The following is a 19,840-nucleotide window of genomic DNA, read 5'->3' as shown; positions in this document are numbered from 1 at the left end:
GCCTGAGTGGGTGGCGAGGCAGTAGAAAATAGCATTACCACCAGCACTGAAGAAGGTAGATCTTTAAATGTATAGCTTTTTTTTTTTTTTTTTGGCGGAGCAATGGGGGTTAAGTGACTTGCCCAGGGTCACACAGCTAGTAAGTGTCAAGTGTCTGAGGTCGGATTTGAACTCAGGTACTCCTGAATCCAGGGCCAATGCTTTATCCACTGCGCCTTCTAGCTGCCCCCAAATGTATAGCTTTTAAGAAGTAATTACTTTTATTAGAAAATGTTCTGAAGGCCAGTATAAATTTGTCATAGATCAGTCACCAGGCAACACTATCTTCCTTATTTTTAAATGAGTAAATTGGGGCCCAGGAAGGTTAAGTTACTTTCCTAAGTTTGCACTGCTTGTGAGTGGAAGAGCTGAGATAAGAACCCATCCCAATGCAGCATGTTGTCAATTCTTTTTTGTTTGTTTTGTTTTTTTAGGCAATTGGGGTTAAATGACTTGCCCAGGTTCACACAGCTAGTAAGTATCAAGTGTCTGAGGCTGTATTTGAACTCAGGTACTCCTGACTCCAGGGCCGGTGCTCTATCCACTGCGCCACTTAGCTACCCTCATGTTGTCAATTCTAATAGTATTACATCTAATGTTTCAATTCCTCTCCTTTCTAGATGCTCCCCCTCTACATCCTAACTCCTTTCTTTCACTTTGATCTGAAAATGCACCCAAATATGAGCGTTACTTGGAAGATTCCACTAGCAAAACATTCTTGTTGTTTAATCCTCCCTGATTCTTCATGACCCCCAAGTATGGTTTTCTTGGCAAAGATACTGAATTGGTTTGTCATTTCCTTCTCCAGAGGATTAAGGCAAACAGAACTTAAGTGATTTGCCCAGTGTCACATAGCTATGGAGTATCTGAGGTCAGATTTGAACGTAGGTCTTTCTGACTCCAGAAACAGTTCTCTATTCACTCACACCTAGTTGCCTACAACAATACCTACTTGGAAGTTAACTTCTTTAAGATCTAAATTCCATTATAACTTTTTTAAAAAGTGACAGTATTTTTTATAACCAGACATTTTCCATTTCATTTATGTACTCATCTTTTCTTTTCACGCAAGTTGCTCCTGGAACTGCACAACTGATATTTTACATCAGGGTGATGAATTTGATGAAAGGTTCTGAAAGTAGGGGACCCTATCTTTAGAGGCAGAAGATCACAACCCTTGAATTACCTTAACACTTAGTCAGGATAATTAGTTAAAACTGGAAAGCTACCAAATGGCCCAGCCTGACTTTTCCCCAACTGAAGCCATGGTTTGTTTTTTGTTTGTTTGTTTTTTGTAGCTTAGCATGAACACAATTTGTAGTACTGCAAGGATATAAGAAATATTAGGGAAGCAAAATGGTTCCCAAAACTATCCAAAATGATTTGGATATTAATTAGATGTGAGGAGATAAAAGAGAGGAAAGAATCAAATGTAACTTCAAGATTATGATTCTGGTTGAAGGCCTACTTCAGTATAAGGTGGAAGGCAGGATAATGGCTAGAAGAAAAGGAAAGGGAAGAATGAAAATCAGGAGGTTGGTGCATCAGTAGGTAATAGTGATCAGGAGTAGGAGAAGGTAGTATTGTCATATCAATCAATCAAAAAACATTTAATAAGTGTCCACTATGAGCCAGGTACTGTGCTAAGCACTGGGGATACAAAAAGAGGCAAAAGATAGTCCCTGCCCTAAGGGAGCTTACAATCTAATGAGGGAGATAACCATCAAATAAATACATATGAAGAAAAACATATACAAGATAAATAAGAAATAATAACAAAGGAAAGGTACTGGAAGAGGAATTGGTGAAAACTTCCTAAAGAAGATGAAATTTTAGTTGGAATTTAAAGGAAGCCAAGGAGGTGTGGCTGCTTCAGTAATTGGAGCAGAGCAGGGAAGGGAGAGCATTGGACTATACAGGTACAGGGAACACCTAGGGAAAATGCTAAGAGACAGAATGTCTTGTTTGTGGTACCACCAGGAAGCCAGTATTACTGGACAGAAGAGTATGTTTCTGGGAGTAATTGCAAAGGGGAGACATTTATGAAAAAATAAAGGAAGCAGGGAAAGGATTCAGTCTAAAAGATCAATACATTCTTCAAAAAAGTAACATCTGGGGGCAGCTAGGTGGCGCAGTGGATAAAGCACCGGCCCTGGATTCAGGAGTAACTGAGTTCAAATCCGGCCTCAGACACTTGACACTTACTAGCTGTGTGACCCTGGGCAAGTCACTTAACCCCAATTGCCTCACTAACAAACAAACAAAAAACCAAAAAAGTAACATCTGATTTTTCTTTTACAACATGACTAATGTAGAAATATGTTTAACATGATTGTCCTGTATAACCTATATCAGATTGCATGCTGTCTTGGGGAGGGGGGAAAGAAGGGAAGGAATGAGAAATCTGGAACTCAAAATCTTACAAAAATGAATGTTGGGAATTGTCTTTACATGTAATTGGGAAAAATAAAATACTATTAAGTGAAAAAAAAGTAACATTACATACTATGTTACTCATCTTTGGACACCTCTTCACACCCTCCAACCCCTAATACACATAACACTTCAAAGGAAGTGTTTATCTCATATTTCTTCTTTGGGGCCAAGGTTGTTCTTCACAGCATTCTTTTTTTTTAAATTGCATTGCAGTTGTTGTTGTTGTTGATTTATATTAATAAAGTGACTGTTTATATTGTTTTTCTGACATTTCTTCTTTTTAAATCATAAAAGCATTTTATTATTTTCCAGTTACATGTAAAGATAGTTTTCAACATTTGTTTTCATAAGATTTTTAGTTCCAAATTTTTCTCCCTCTTTTCCCTCCCTCCTCCCCAAGACAGAAAGCCATCTGATATAGGTCACGTATGTACAATCACATTAAGCATGTTTCTGCATTAGTCATATAATAAAAGAAGAATCAGAATACAAGGAAAAAACCTCCAAAAAGTGTCATGGGGTGCAGAGCACCCCAGAAGTTGTCTGGGGCACATCAAGGAAACTCTTCCTTTAGAAACTAAACCAGAGGACAGATAATGCCTAGAGAGATAAGTGGAACCAAATCTGGACTGAGCTAGCTTCGGATTCCCACCCTTCATTCTGGTCTCCCTTACCCTGGGAAGATAAAATTGGGTGTGGCTGCAGCCTTTGTGTCCTGAGGAGCGAAGGGATCCGTAGCCACCCCTCACCCAATTCCTCTAGTCACTACCAGTGGGGGACGGTCCTCCACTCCTCACCCAATTCCCCCAGCTACCACCAGTGCGGGGATGGTCCTCCCTCACTAAAGGAACTTTCCATAGTCAAATGGTGACCCCTCCCCCCATCAGTCTTCTATAAAAGTACCTACCAGTCTCCTGCTCGAGGAGATTGGTACCTCTGAGCCACGTGCTTTGTGCCTATCTCCCCATGAGAAGGTCAAGGATTTCTTTCATGGTTTCCCTTCCCCCACCCTTCCCTTCCCTTGCCCCTAAATAAACTACCACCTTATTCTAACTACTTTTGCGTGCAAGAGGGTGTAATTCTTTAAAGAGGAATTCCTAAGAACCCCAACCCCTAACCAACCCATACCCCATTTCCCCCCATTACAAAAGAAAAAAACAACAAAAAGTGGAAACAGTATGGTTCAGTCTGCATTCAGGATGTAGTTCTTTTTTCTGGATGTGGAAAACATTTTCCATTGGGAGTTCTTTGAAATTGTTTTCTGACTTTTCTTACCTCACTTTCCTTCTTTTTTTTACCCCCTTTTTTCCCCCTAAAAATCTTTGTTCTTTCTCCAGTACAGAGGCAAGGGACAGAATACAGGAGGAAATGTGCGGGATGTAGAAACAAAAGATATCAATAAAAAAATTAAATAAATTTCTCTTTCATCCATCTCTTTCTTTCTAATCTCTCAGATACTACCATATTTAGGTTGTGATAATCGCTCACTTATACTATTGTAATAGCTTCCTACCTGCCCTGTCTGCTTCCAGTATCTTTTCTTTTTAATTAATATTTAAATTGGACATTAAGGAGATGAAGATGGAATGATAAGCAAACCAGGAGGAAACAGTGCCATAGAAACCAAGGGAGGAGAGAGAAACCTTGTGTTAAAACAAAGATATTGCATAACAGGTACCTTTCTCATATCGGCAGAGTAAAGAGATAAAAGGGATATTATTGTAACTATATTTACATGTTTGTAGCATGATCTTGTTCAAATTTAGAAACTTAATGCTTTATAATAATGATGAGGAAGAACTAATTAATTTTTTCCAAGTAGAAACATATTGTTATTTTTAATCCCAGAACAGATTTCACAGTCTCCTAGCAAAAACATTTCAGGGCTGAGAAGAATCAAGCATAATCTGTAGCTTCTTCTCTGGAGCTCAGAATAAACATTACTGTAAGTGGTCACTTGGCACTAAATTTTACTTTGTAAAGCACAGTTCCTACTATAGCTTTCTAGTCAGTTCATCAATCAAAGAATTATGGAATCTGAGAATTGGAAGATACCTTAAGAGGCTTCTGGTTCAACTAATAATATTCTTAAACATAGTCTTTTGGCCTCTGCTTGAAGATCTCCAGTGATGGAGAACTAATGCTTTTGGAGATAGCTAACCAATTTTATTTTTGAGTAGCAAATATAGTTAGGAAATAATTTTCTTATAATGAGTTGAAATCTTATTCTCTGCAGCTTTTATATTATAGTTGAGTTCTAGTTTTGTCTTCTGGTGCCAAGCATGACAAATTTTCTATGTGATGTTACTTGAAGATAGCAATTATAATTCTCTAATTTTTCTCTTCTCCATGTTAGTTCTTTCTTTCTTCTTCTTTTTTTTTTTGCGGGGCAATTGGGGTTAAGTGACTTGCACAGGGTCACACAGCTAGTAAGTGTTAAGTGTCTGAGGTCGTATTTGAACTCAGGTCTTCGTGAATCCAGGGCCGGTGCTCTATCCACTGCGCCACCGAGCTGCCCCCTCCATGTTAGTTCAACATCAATTCATAAACATTCATTAAGCACTTACATAGTATGAGGCACTGTTCAGGCACTAGGGAAACACAATGTACAAACAATGCACAATCTAAGTTTTCAGAGATGTAACATTCAACTGAACCTGTGTGTCATAGATTCCTTTCTCCTCACCATCCTTGCTGCCATCCTCTGGCCAAGGTCCACCTTGTTAACATTGTGTTAAATATGTGGCCTCACCCAAAATTGAATATAATATTCCAGATGTGTTTTGACCTCCTCCCCTTCCTCAATTGTTTTGAAACTATTTCCATAAGACTAATTAATAATCAAAATAGTTGTAGTAATTCCAAAGAAAGAAAAGGAAATTCATCTATGTTGTTATATATCTACATGTGAATGTATGTATGTGTGTGTGTTTGTGTATATATGTCTTTCTAGATTCTATTTCTTCCTTCCTTCTTTCCTTCTTTCTTTCCTTCCTTCCTTCCCATGTCTGTCTGTCCATCCATCCGTCCATCTGTCCATCCATTTATATCCAAAGTTTTTATGAGATCTCCTAAGCAGCTTGATTTCACTTCTGAGATTTCAACTTCATATGATCCCAGAATTTCCTGAGGATACTCAACAGTATTTAGCACTCCTATTTTCATCCATATCCATAATTGCCTCTTGTCATCCTCAAAGTATTGTACTAACATTAAATAATCTGATTACAGATTCTTTTTGACAGTGGTGTCAAGATAAATATAGGAAAGTGAATGGAGAGAACTCAAATGTATTGGTCTAGCATTAAGTGGTTATTGGAGGGCCAGCTAGGTGGCACAGTGGATAGAGCACCGGCCCTGGAGTCAGGAGTACCTGAGTTCAAATCCAGCCTCAGATACTTGACACTTACTAACTGTGTGACCCTGGGCAAGTCAGGTAATCCTGGAATTTAGTGCTGTTCCAAAAGTAACAGAAATTTGATGTATTCATTACTGTGTATTTGGTTTTCTTAAAATAGGATTTAACTACAATTATTATTTTATGATTTTTCCATAGGATAATTAAAAATCGACTGAAAGATCTTTCAGGTTTTTGTCAGAGTTGAGATTAGAACAGGAATATTTTTTAAAAGAAAGAAATATCAAAAATGAACTTGTAGTATAAACACACATAAATAATAAAAATTTGATACTAAAGTCAGTCTTTCTACTTATTCAAAATAGCAGCATCACTGCCTCTGCAAAATTAAATTTTAGAAGCTTGATATCCTTCAAATGAATAATCAATAATAAATCAAGTTGTAAACTATAATTTTGTTTTAAATTAAATGCCTTCTAATTTCTAATTGCTATGCTACATTATTTCTATATTTTCCATTGTTAAAAAATGTCTGAAGTATTGATCAAAACCAATCAACAAGTATTTCTGTAATGGTAATAGGCTAGAAGCTTTCCTAATAAAATCAGGGATGAAGAAAGAATGCCCATTAGCAGCACTATTATTCAATATTGTCCTAAAAATGCTAGCTATAGCAATATGAGAAGAAAAAGAAATTGGAGGTGTTAGACAAGATAATGAGGAAACAAAACTAACACTCTTTTCAGATGATATGATGTTGTACTTAGAAAATTCTGGAGAATGAACTAAAAGAACTAGCTGAAATAATTAACAAACAGTAAAGTTGCAGGATATAAATCAAACCCACATAAATCATTAACATTTCTATACGTTACCAATAAATTTCAGCAGGATGAGATAGAAATAGAATTTCCATTTACAATAATTGTAGACAATATAAAACACTTGGAAGTCTACCTGGTGAGACAAACCTGGAAATTATATGAATACAATTACAAAACACTTTTCGCACAAATAATGTCAGATCTAAACAACTAGAGAAATATTAATTTCTCATATTTAGGCTGAGAATATAATAAAATTACATTTCTACCTAAATTAATTTATTATTTGCCATACCAAAATATCAAATAATTATTTTATAAAGAATTTTTAAAAATTCATCTGGAAGAACAAAAGATCAAGAATATCAAGGGAGTCAGTGGAAAAAAAATTGTGAAGATCTCAAACTGTATTACAAAGCAGTAATCATCAAACCAATCTGGTAATGGCTAAGAAATAGATCAGTGGAATAGATTAAGTATGCAATACATAGTAGTAAATGGCCACAGCAATCTAGTATTTGAATACACAAAGATCCAACCTTTGGGGAAAAGAATTCACTATGTGACAAAAATTCTCCTTTCCAGCATGGTTAATTTGGAAATATTTTTTGCATCATTGTACATGTATAATCCATATCAATATGCTTGCCTTTTTAAGGAATGGAGGAAAGGGAAGATGGGAGAAGATTTGGAGCTCAAAAGTTATTTTTAAAATGTCAAAAAGTTTTTACATGTAATTATGAAAAAAAAAGCCTGACATTAAAAAAGAACCCAAAGTTTTGTTTCCTGTTACATTGTGTAAACCTTTTAGAATGTTATGAATATTTAGTTATTTTGCACAAAATCTCATTAACTCAAATTTCTTCCTTTAATATTATACTGAGATTTCTTTGTTTTTTTGTCTTGTTTTTAATCATGTAATTTGAAATGTGTTTATAAGATCTTGTTTGCCGAAATTCTGTTTAATCTGACACCTTCTCAAGTGAATCCTGAAGTATTGAATACAATTCCTGAGGTTTCTGCCTAGAGATAGAGTTTAATAGGAGACCTTTTTAGATTTAGAAAACTTGGGATTGACTACATATCAGCTTTCAGACATGCTTCTGCTAAACACTCATAATTCACTTACTCTCCTGCAACTCATTATTCCAAAGGTTTGATTCACTTGTATCCCCACTTGGGTCTTAAATTGGATTTCAAAACACTCCTATCCTTCATCCATTTTCAGAATGGTCATTACAGGTGATGGGAATTGGGCACAAAAATCAATGACAGACCCTTTCTAATTTTCCTTCTTTTGAGTGCCATCTCAACTACAGACTATAAGGTTCATTTTTAAAAAAAAATTTTTTTCCAGCTTGTTATTCAATTTGTCTGACCACAAACTGGTAAGGTGTATTCACATAATTAAAAAGATTAATTTCTCCTATTCCTAATTTGCCCATAATTTTGAAATTTTAATTTAATCATTCTATCATCAGTGTTTTCTGGCAGCCTTCATTCTCTTAAAAATAAAGTACTAAAATTTGTCATATTGGTGATATAGAAAACATTGGATAGTTTGTATTCTCATTGTTAACCTCTGATACTTTCTGAATACTCATAGAATTTAACGTGTATTATCTCATTTATTTGAAATAAATTGAGAGATATCTTTGTTATGGATAAGGTTTAATGGATCTGATTTTCTTAGGTCAATTTTACATGGACCCTTTTGTCCTTGTTTGTTTTTGTTTTCCCAACACAGGAAAAAAAGATGACCCATGAACTAGCATTAAGTCATTAGCATGCAATACTTGCTTACTTCAATGAATAAATAATCTCATTGATGTAGGTACTTCTCAGGTAGATTACAACCCACCTATGTCTTCTCTTCGTATGTAATTCTTGATTATTTTACAATATCTTGCCTGAGAAAATGCAGGCTTCTTGAGGGTAAGGACTGTTTCATTTTGATTTTTTTTTATTCCTAGTACATAGTACAATGCCTAGAACATAGTATGGAAATGTAAAATGTTTATTTATTGATTGATATGTCTTTCTATATATCCTAAATAGAAGACATCTCTTTTCTCTGGAGACCATTTTTTGGTTCTTTTAATATTTCATAGATACAGTTGCAGCCCTTGGAATGGTCATTCCTTATTTCTTGCTGTATACCTGGCCACATATATTCTCAATAGCATCTTAGATACTGTGTTTGTATGCTCCAGTGCACTGTATTCACATAGACTCTCTACTTCTTTTTTGGGTCACCTGTAATTTTGGTTTTTCTGAGATTGTGACTAACCATGATTGATAGCCATAAATCATCATAGGCAGAATACTGTTATTAAAAATGATGGCCTTTGGTGGCAAAAAGCAACTTGGAATTATTCTAATATTGATTGGAAATAAAATGGCATTCTGATAAAAAAAAAACCAACAACAATCAGGTTCTGTCCCATTAAAGTAGGTTATTTCTTCTGTTCCACAAAACATGAATGACTTTTCTAGGAGGAAATTTTCATCATTTTGAGTAGGTGGTGCCTCATTTATTCAGAATGGCAACATGAATTTAGTTCATTTTGAACCATGTTGCCAATGTTTCTAATGCAAGGAAACAAAATATGAGAATATTGAATGCATATCTTTTTTTTTTTTTTTAGTGAGGCAGTTGGGGTTAAGTGACTTGCCCAGGGACACACAGCAAGTAAGTGTTAAGTGTCTGAGGCCAGATTTGAACTCAGGTACTCCTGACTCCAGGGCCGGTGCTCTATCCTTGAATGCATATCTTAACAGATATGTTTGATCTTTAAGGTATCATTCTATAGAAGATTCCTGCTTATAGTGAAATATTTGAGAAGAGGGAGTATTGATATTATCTTAACTGGGAGAAAAATCACATCTACTTTAGAATTTGATACATGTGCTTCAGGGGCTGCCAGCATGCTATTTTGTAAGCTCAGGTTTTATGTAAGGTTTCAACTACAGCCTATTATGACAGACTCATACCATTATTCATACATATACCTTTACACATCATTCTGCAAGCGTTTAAGGTTCAAATACTTGCCAGGTACTGTATGAAACATTGGGGGATGCAGATATAAATATAAAATGATCACTGCCCTCTAGCAACTTATTTTTATTGGGGAGAAGTGACTTATGTACATCTGGTAAACATATATAAAATAATTGGAAAGCACTAGCCATTGTGTCAATCCAGACAAATGACATGTATAAGGTAATGCTTGAACTGATCTTTGAAGAAAGCTGAAAATCCTAACAGGCAGAGGTGAGGCATAAGTACATTCAAGGATTGGAGGACAGTTTGAGCACAAGCATGGATATGTGGGAAATGGAGTGTATGAAGAACAACAAATAAGACAACTTGTTTGGAATATTGAACACATGAGAGGGAATGAGGTCTAAATAATTCTAAGGCATAGAAATATGTAGACTGGTGCAAGATAGGGAAGGCTTTTAAATAGCAAACAATGTAGTTTATATTGATACTGGAGACAGTAGGGAGTCATTGAAGGTTCTTGAGTAGCATAGACATGATTCGGGAATATCAATTTGGCAGCTGTATGGAGAAAATGGAAGTAGGAGAAACAAGAGAGAGAATTTTCACCAAAGCCCAGAGAAGAGAATGTGGTCAGTAGAGTCAAATGCAATAGAGAGGGCAAAAAGGATGATACTTAAGAAAAGGTCACTGAGTTGGCATTTAAGAGATCATTGGAATCTTTAGAGAGAGAAGTTTGAATTGATAAGGTCACAAACTAAACTGAAAGGTTGAGAAATGAGTAGGAGGAGAGGAAGTAGAAGAAATGGTTGGAGAAAGCTTTTTTTCTATGATTTCTGCTATGAAAGAAAGGAATTCAGATATAGAATGACAGTTGAGTGATTGGTAGGGTGAAATGAAGATTTTTAAGGACAAGGAGGCCTCAGCATGTTTACAGACATCAGGGAAGGAACCAGTAGATAGGGATAGACTGAAGATTAAAAAGAGAAAATAGGATTTTGAGGCAAGCTGCTAAAGGAAATAACTAGGAGAATACAAGTACAAAACACCTTTTGCCTGAAAATATAAAAATCAAATCAAAATGGAAGTGTTAGGAGATCAACAAGCAATGTATAAGAGAGACTTCAAGGGGCGGCTAGGTGTCGCAGTGGATAAAGCACCAGCCTTGGATTCAGGAGTACCTGAGTTCAAATCCGGCCTCAGACACTTGACTTACTAGCTGTGTGACCCTGGGCAAGTCACTTAACCCCTATTGCCCAGCAAAAAAAAAAAAAAGAAAAAAAAAGAGAGAGAGAGACTTCAAGGCATCAGTGAATATCTTCTTGTTGTCAGACCTCTTGAAATTGCAAAGGGCCTAAGAATTGTGGTTAGGAATTAATTTTCTTGCTCTCCTTATTTTCTATTACATTTCTCCACTTTCTTATTTGCCTGTGGTAGTATGTTCTGTCCATCCTAAATTCTTTGCTCATGTTGCTTCTCTACAGTCATATTCTTGCCACTTCACTCCTAATATGTATTATCCTCCAGAATCTGAACCTGGCCATTTCACCATTTTCCTTCCCTTCAAGTTATGCAGCCAGTCCACTCCTGACTATGCTGCATTTTCTGCCTGTTGCAGGCTCTTGTTTGGTTTCTTCCTTCCAGTCTAGCTGCCCCTTTATCCCATACCTATAGAGCTATGTTTTCTCTCTCCTTCTGTTTCATATTATGGTGCCCCATGGAATTGGAAAAAAAAAACAAAATTGAATTAAAATTAGTCGATGTGTCACTTGACCACTCTACCAGGACAGCTCCAGAGCAATACTTACTGGATTTAGATTTTTTTGTACTTCCCTTGGCCTTCTACTTACCTCCTATGTGTTCTGCCATTAATCTTTATGATATATATCTTAGGCTCTTCAATCTCTGCCTTTTCTCTCCCTCTTTCTCTCTGTCCCTTTTTATGTGTGTGTATGTATGTATGTATGTATACCCATATATGTACATATATACATATGTGTATACACACATATAAAAATAAATGTTGGCCAGAATTTTGCTATGCTCTTCTATATTGGTATCACCTTTGCCATTTTCATATCTGCATCCCTTTCCCTCAGCAATCTGATGTCATCATTTGTTGTTTAGCACATATCTGTGTCTTCATCTCTCCAACCTTTGGATTCTCCCATACCATCTCTCATTTTCTCATTCCATACACACACACACACACACACACACACACACACACACACACACACACAGGTATATGTATGTCACAGTCAAGTATGACTGTGACACAGGTTCCTATATGTGTCTATATGTATGCATATATGTCTATATGCATATTCATACACATACATGTATGTGTGTATATGTGTATATATTTATATTCATTACCCTGTTGCTATTTTCCTTTCCTTGCTGGTCAATCATGATTCAACTTTCCAACACTAACACATTCCATTTCTTATGTTGCAGTTGCTTTTTCAAACATTGTGTTCCAAAGTCTCAGCAAAATGGGCTCTTTAAAGATTATCAGTAGTTAGGACTGGCATGCTCCAACTTACTATTGTAATAAGAGAATTTCTGGCTTAGCCTTCTTGCCACCACTGTGCTAAGGAAAACTCTGTCCTAGACTCTATCTTGAGCCTTCCTGACATTGTTTGCTAGAATCCTGCAGGACACATATTGCTAAAGTCTGCAAAATCAAGCTTGGGACATAACTTCAACTCCAGTTTTGACCAGGTAGTTGCCTGTGCTTCCTTATGTAGAAAAACTTATTCCCCTCTTTTTTGTTTCCTGATGTATAAATCCTTACTTTGCTCTTCTGCTTTCTGTAAAATTCCATTGTACCCATTCTTGTTGAAACTGATGCTTGGGACTCAATGTTTTTATATTTGGTTTAATCTAAGCATAATAAATAACATTAACTATCTCTACATCATTAATTTGGTGATTGACATTAGTACCTAATCATGGACCTTTGGAAAATTTTCATCTCATATTTATCATGAAAGCCTTGGAACATAACCTTATTTCCATGAGTCTCCTTGAACTTTGTGCACATATGACCTGTTTTTCTGGTGTTTCATCTTGACTTATCCTGGTTTATATCTCATCTAGTTCACATTCCTGGCTACTCTTTTCATTCCTTTGGTGTAATTTATCCTTGGTAACCATTCCTGGTTTATTCCTTGGCATCCTTTGGTGTTCTTTATAACTATGTTATCTATTTCTGCCATCTCATCTCCCTTCCCCATGCCCAATCCTCATCTCTGCATCACCAGACAACTGACACAGCCAACACAAATATTTTTCTTTTGCTACAACTGGTCATTAACTTTTGATTATTTGCATCCTAATGATGTGATGTAACATTGAGTCATTTCAGAACTATACTTATTTTTTGTCTTTTAGTTTTAGTCATGGTCTTACTCTTTTCTAAAATAAAATTCTACTTTCTCTCAAGTATGACTGTGACACAGGTTCCTATATTACTCAGACCAATAAAATAAGGATATTATAATAGACAGGTATGCAGTAAATAATACTGAAACCTATTAACTTTTAGTTATAATATGTGATTTTAGAAGTACAAAAGGTGATAGTAACTTGATAAATTAATCCCAGATAATGCACAGTTACATTTTATTCTAACATTGAACAAATTCTTTTGGGATATTTAAAAACTTAATTGGGGTTCTTTAATGAACTCATAAAAAGTTACTTCTATCAAAATATCATCCTATCCTAATCTAACATACAACTCTGTTGCATATTATCCAGTTTCAATTTCCCAGTTGCAACTCCAGAGTGCAAAGGAGCAGCAACAGTCATGAGGGAGCAGGGGCCCTAGCTGGGTAAGGACCAAGTGTAGAGCAGAAGGGCAATGACTAAACCTTTCTCTCAATCACACTACCTTGGAAGCACAGCAAACCTACCCAGATCAAGGCCACTAGATCAAGCTACAGAAGCTCAGGCTAGTCATTCCTACTCCCTGCCCCAATCACCACTCTGAGGTGAGCAGACGCCAATTCTAATATAAAGTCCAAAGTGAAGAAATAGGCTGGAAAAATGAACAAACAATAACAACCAAAAAAAAAAAACAAACCAGGAACATGACCATAAAAAACTTTTATGATAGCAGGGAAGCTAAAGACACAAAGTTAGAAGAAGACAATGACTTTAAAAGATCTACAAGCAAAACCTCTAAGTAAAATGTGGACTGGAGAAGGGTTGAACAAAGAGGAGCTAAAAAAAGATTTTTTAAAAGAGCAAAAATGATTTAAAAAATAAAATAAGAATACAGGGGGAAAATGGGAAAAGGAAAGTGAGCAAAGCAAAAAAACAATATGAAAAGAAAACTTGTAAATGAGGCACAAATATGTATATATATGTATGCATATCACAAATCTGACCACAGGTTTTTCAGTGGTGTCTTTAAATAAATCACGGGCATTATTTTCTTAGGAATTCAATTTAATTCAATAAGCATTTTTTACCTAAAGTTTTGAATTCCAAATTCTATCTCTCCTTTCCTCCCTCTTTTATGCCCTCCCTGAGGTGGTAAGCAATCAGATATAGGTTAAGTTATGCAAAACATGACCATGTTAGTCATTTTGTATAAGAAAACAAATAAAAGAAAAAATGAAAGAAAGAAAGTAAAAATAGCATGCTTCAAGTCTGCTTTAAATCAATATCAGTTCTTTCTTGGGAGGTGGATAGTTTCCTTCATCATTAGTCCTTTGGGATTGTTTTGAATTATTGTATTGCTCAGAATTGCTGTCATTCACAATTCTTCATCAAACAATAATATTGCTGCCACTGTACACAGTGTTCTCCTGGTTCTGTTCACTTCACTATACATCAGTTCATATAAGTCTTTCCAGGACTTTCTGAAATTATCTTGCTTGTCATTTCTTTTAGCAATAATATTCCCGATGGAATATGATTATGATTAATCATATACCACAGCTTGTTTAGCCATTCCCCAATTGATGGACATCTCTTTGATTTCCAATTCTTAGCCACCACAAAAAGAGCTGCTATAAATATTTTTGTACAAATAGGACTTTTTCTCTTTTGGGGGGATTCAACAAGAATTTTTAAAGATCTTTTTATGTTCCAAGTACTATTCTAGATGCTGAATACTGTGCTAATACAGGATGTTTTGATATTATTGAGAGTTTGATTATTATATCTTAGTCCTTAAAGTGATCATAAATCATAGATTTTAGAAGGAAGGGACCATACAGTTACTCAAGTGTAAGAGTCTCAGGCTACAAATGAAGGAACTGAGGATCAGGTAGTTTTTAAGTTATCTGCCCAGACTTCTAGTGCTAGTAACTTTCAGAGCAGGACTTGGACTCAAATTTTCCTAACTTCAATTCCAACACTTTATTTTTCAATACTACCTCTCTATAGGTTGGTCAATAACCCCAAATTTCCCTGTTTGAAAAACCTCCTGAAGGGCAGCCACCTCTCCATTACCCCTGAATAAAAATTACATGATCCAGAGGTCCTGAAGCAGTAATTTGTAAGGTCTGTTCAGGGAATGGTGGATAGGCCAGGTTGTTTGGAAGGAAAGGATAGTACTGAAGACTAATAATAGATCTATTTGGGAACATAGGTTGTAGGCACATTGCAGAATGTCTTGAAAAGATTTATGTGAAGTCTACACCCAGTTCTTCAGACAACAGTGAACTATTGAAGGTTATTGAATGTGGGAAGTTACATGCACAGCCATATCTGAGGAAGACAACCTCTCCTTTTTTCTAACTGATTCTTTTATCTCAAGGAAAAAATCTTGTAGGGAGATTGTTGTGTTAGTTATGTCCATGGTGTTTAAGTTTCATCCTCCATCCTTTGTCCTAAATTGACATTGGCCTTATGATCCTAGTACTAAACACTAGACTTCTTGGGTTATTCCCTGAGCCTGGCTTTCCTCCTTTGAGTCAGTAAATATTTACTAAGCACCAACGGTGTTCCAGACATTTTATTAAGCACTGGGGATTCAAAGAAAAGTAAGATAGTCTTTGCTTTCAAGGAGCTCAGAATTTAATGGAGAGACAATTTGCAAACAGCTAAGTATAAACAATCTATATAAAGGATAGATTGTAAATAATCAAAAGAGGCAAAGCACCACAATTAGAGGGCATCATGAAAGCCTTCCTAAATAAGGTAGGGTTTTAGCTAGGACTTGAAGGAAACCAGGAAGCCAGGCAGCAGAGCTGAAAAGTGAAAGCATTCCATGTATTGGGGATAGCCAGTGAAAATGCCCAGAGTCAAGAGGTGTCTTTTGGTAAGAAGAGCAAAGAGGACAGTACCTGTATTACAGAATACATACATATGTGTGGGTAAGGTATAAGAAGACTGGTAAGGTTGTGAGGAAAGGGAAAGAGAGGTTATGAAGAATTTTGCATGTTAAACTGAAGATGTTATATTTAATCCTAGAAGTGATAGGAAGCCATTGGAGTTTATTGACTAGGGGATAATATGGTTCAACCTGCACTTATAGAAGGTCACTTTGATTGGTGGATCAGTGGAATAGAATAGGTATGAATAACACTATAGGAAATGACTGTAATAATCTAGCATATGAAAAACCCAAAGATCCTAGCTTTTGGAATAAAAACTCATTATCTGACAAAAATTGTGGAGAAACCTGGAAAACGGAACAGCAGAAACTAGGTATAGACTGAGATCTCACACCATATATCAAAATAAGGTCAAAATGGATACATTACTTACACATAAAGTGTAATAAGCAAATTAAGAGAGCATGGAATAGTTTGTCCATCAGATTTATGGACAGGGGAAGAATTTAGGACTAAAGAAGAAATAGAGAGCATTACAAAATGTAAAATCAATCATTTTGATTACATAAAGTTAAAAAGCTTTTGCATAAACAAAACCAATGCAACCAAAGTTATAAGGAAAGCAGAAAATTGGGAAAGCATTTTTCAACAGGTATCTCTTATAAAGGCCATATTGCTCAGATATATAGAGAACTGAGTCAAATTTATTAAAAAATACAAATCATTCCAAATTTGACAAATGGTCAAAGGATATGAAAAGTTTTCAGACAAAGAAATCAAAGTTATCTATAGTCATATGAAAAATGCTATAAATCATTATTGATCCAAGAAATTAAAATTAAAACAACTCTGACATACCACCTCACACCTATCAGAGTGGCTAATATGACAAAAAAAAGGGAAATGTTGGATGTTGGATGGGGATGTGGGAAAACTAGGTTGTTATTCCATTGCTGGTAGAGTTGTGAATTGATCCATTATGGAGAGCCATTTGGAACTATACCCAAAGGGCTGTAAAACTATGCATACTCTTTGATCCAGAAATCTCATTGCTACACTTATACCCCAAAGACATCCAAAAAGATAGAGAGACAGAGAGGGAGAGAGAGAGAGAGAGTGAGTGAAAAGGACCTATTTGTACAAAAATATTTATAGCAACTATTTTTCTGGTGGCTAAGAATTGGAAATCAAAGGAAGATCCGTAAGTTGGGGAATGAACAAACAAGCTGTGGTATATGATTGTAATGGAATATTATTGTGCTATAAGAAATGACAAGCAGGATGATATCAGAAAAACCTGGAAAGCCTTACAAGAACTGATATAAAGTGAAGTGAACAGAACCAAAAGAACATTGTACACAGTAACAGCAACATTGTTTCATGAAGAATTGTGAATGTTTTAGCTATTTTCAGCAATACAGTTATCCAAGACAATCTAAAAAGACTAAAGATGAAACATACTATTCAGCTCCACAAAAAGAACTGATATTGATTGACCACAGACTGATGCATTCTATTTTTTACTTTCACTTTTTTTTCTTCTATTTGAGTTTTTGTATATGGAAATGTTTTCCATAGTTGCACATGCATAACTTATATCTGATTGCTTGCTGCCTCAGAGAGTGGGGAGGGGAGGGAAGGAAGGAGGGATGGAATTTGGAATTCAAAACTTTTAAAATGTTTATTTTTTTTTTAAAGATCACTTTGAAAGATCACTTTCTGAGTGGAGGATAGATTGGAGTGGGGAGAAACTTGTGGGAGGTTTTGCAGGTGTAAGGTGATAAGGACTTGTACCAGTAAACAGTTTTCTTTACCCTCTAAGACTACAGATCAACTTTAATCTTTTGATCCTCAGCACTTATGAGCCTACTCCTAACTACTCTTTCATAGTCTGAGAAGAAATGAAGGATTCTGCTCTGCCCCTTTCCTAGCATCAAGTCAACCAAGAATGAGTAAAAAATTATAATATATAAATGCAATAGAATACTGCATAAAAGATGATAAAAGTGACAGTTTTTAAAAACTGGGAAATTTTGAGTCAATTGATGAGGAGCAAAGTGAGTAGAAACAGGAAAGTTATTTATACAATAACAGCAATATTGAAAATGTGAGCAAGTCTTCTAAGGCTTAAGAACTCTAATCAATGAAATGACTGGCCAGGACTCCAGAGGACTGATGATGATGAATGCCATCCACCTTCTGCGAAAGAGGTTATGAATTTAATATTCCAATGAGACATTTTGAATTGTTTGGTTATGCATATTTGTTATAAGAGGGTTTTTTGTTTGTTTGTTTTGTTTTGTTTTTATTTTCCTTCTCTCAGCAGAAGGGGTTAAGGAGAGAAAATAAATTTTAAAAAACACTTATAATTCAAAAAAATAAACTAAAAGAAATAAAATAATCATTAAACACCTGTCCTGATTCCAACCACTTCACTATTCCAAATTCTGCATAGTATACATGTGATTCTCCACTTTTTTTAAGGGAAATGCGCAATTGAATTCAAACTCTAATTTTCAAAAAATCTCTTAGAAAGTACAAAACATGCATAGGTAGTTTGTTTCAGTCATGTCCAGCTCTTTGTGACTTCATTTGGGGTTTTCTTGACAAAGATACTAGAATGGCTTTGCCATTTCCTTTTCCAGATCATTTTTAACAGATGAGAAAATTGAAGCAAATAGGGTTAAATGAATTATCTGGGGTCACAGAGCTAATACATGTCTGAGGTTATATTTGAACTCAGGACATCCTGACTCCAGGCTTCATAATCTTTGTACTGTACCGCATAGCTGCCCTCCATAGGAACACGGCCTGATAATATGTATTGTCTTGAAGTATCATGGTAGAATTAAAAATAGAAAGAAAGGGGAGGGATGTGTATGACATAAAAATGCACTTGGCAACTGATAGGGAACAAAAAAAAGAAATATTATAAAAAGGTTTATAGGGGTTGATAGGTGGCACATTAGATAAAGCATCAGCCCTTGGATTCAGGAGCACCTGAGTTCAAACCCAGCCTCAGACACATGACACTTACTAGTGTGTGACCCTGGGCAAGTCACTTAACCCTCATTGCCCCTAGGGAAAAAATAAAGCAAATAAATAAATAAAAAGGTTTATTAATATTGGGTGATTGGGAAAATGATAGGGCTGTTGACAGAAATCAAGAAATCCAAAGGCGGATCTAGAAGATGAGGTGATTGTAGTTTTCATTTTGGCTCTGCTGATGATTTCTTAGTCCTGAAAGGAATGTAGTTTAGCATGTTCTAAACAGTGAATGTAACTTCTATACCCTTTGTTGTCTTTACGATGGATAGTCTATAGATTTCTAAATTGTGTCTTCTGTTGTTATTTTTTAATGTTTGTGTAGGTCACACATCTACAACCACCACTGTGATAGATGGCAAAAATGGATCTGTGCCCAGGACATCTGGAAAAATGCTGAAAAGATCGGTGACAGAAGATATTGTTACAACGTTCAGCTCTCCAGCTGCATGGCTTCTAGTTATTGCTCTAATCATTACCTGGTCAGCTGTGGCTGTTGTCATGTTTGATCTAGTGGATTACAAAAACTTTTCAGGTAAGACACATGGAATTTTGCTTTAGAAGATTTAGTTATGATGTGCTTTTTATCCACCACTTTTCTTTGGTCTCTGCTCAGTTATTATGCATCCATTAAATGGTACATATTTCTACACCAGCAGTTAACCTGACCCACAAGGGAACTATGCATAGATCTCAGGAGTTCATGAATTTGAATGGGAAAAAATTACATCTTTATTTTTGCTAATACCTAACTGAAATTAACTATGCCCTTCAATTTTGCTTCTAGAAAACAAACATTATTATGAGAAGGGGTTCATAGTCTTCACCCGAC

General features: G+C 35.7%; 1 protein-coding gene across 1 annotated transcript in view; it reads left to right on the top strand.

The window, feature by feature from the left end:
* TRDN (triadin) overlaps positions 1–19,840 on the top strand; it is a 170,719-nt gene that overhangs the window by 56,269 nt on the left and 94,610 nt on the right. The window contains exon 2 of the mRNA XM_044000627.1: positions 19,334–19,543. Coding sequence (XP_043856562.1) covers positions 19,334–19,543 — 210 coding nt within the window. The remainder of the gene's footprint in view (positions 1–19,333; positions 19,544–19,840) is intronic.

This window comes from Dromiciops gliroides, chromosome 4 (assembly GCF_019393635.1).
Source record: "Dromiciops gliroides isolate mDroGli1 chromosome 4, mDroGli1.pri, whole genome shotgun sequence".
Classification (NCBI taxonomy): Eukaryota; Metazoa; Chordata; class Mammalia; order Microbiotheria; family Microbiotheriidae; genus Dromiciops; species Dromiciops gliroides.
This window is presented reverse-complemented; position numbering and strand designations above follow the sequence as displayed.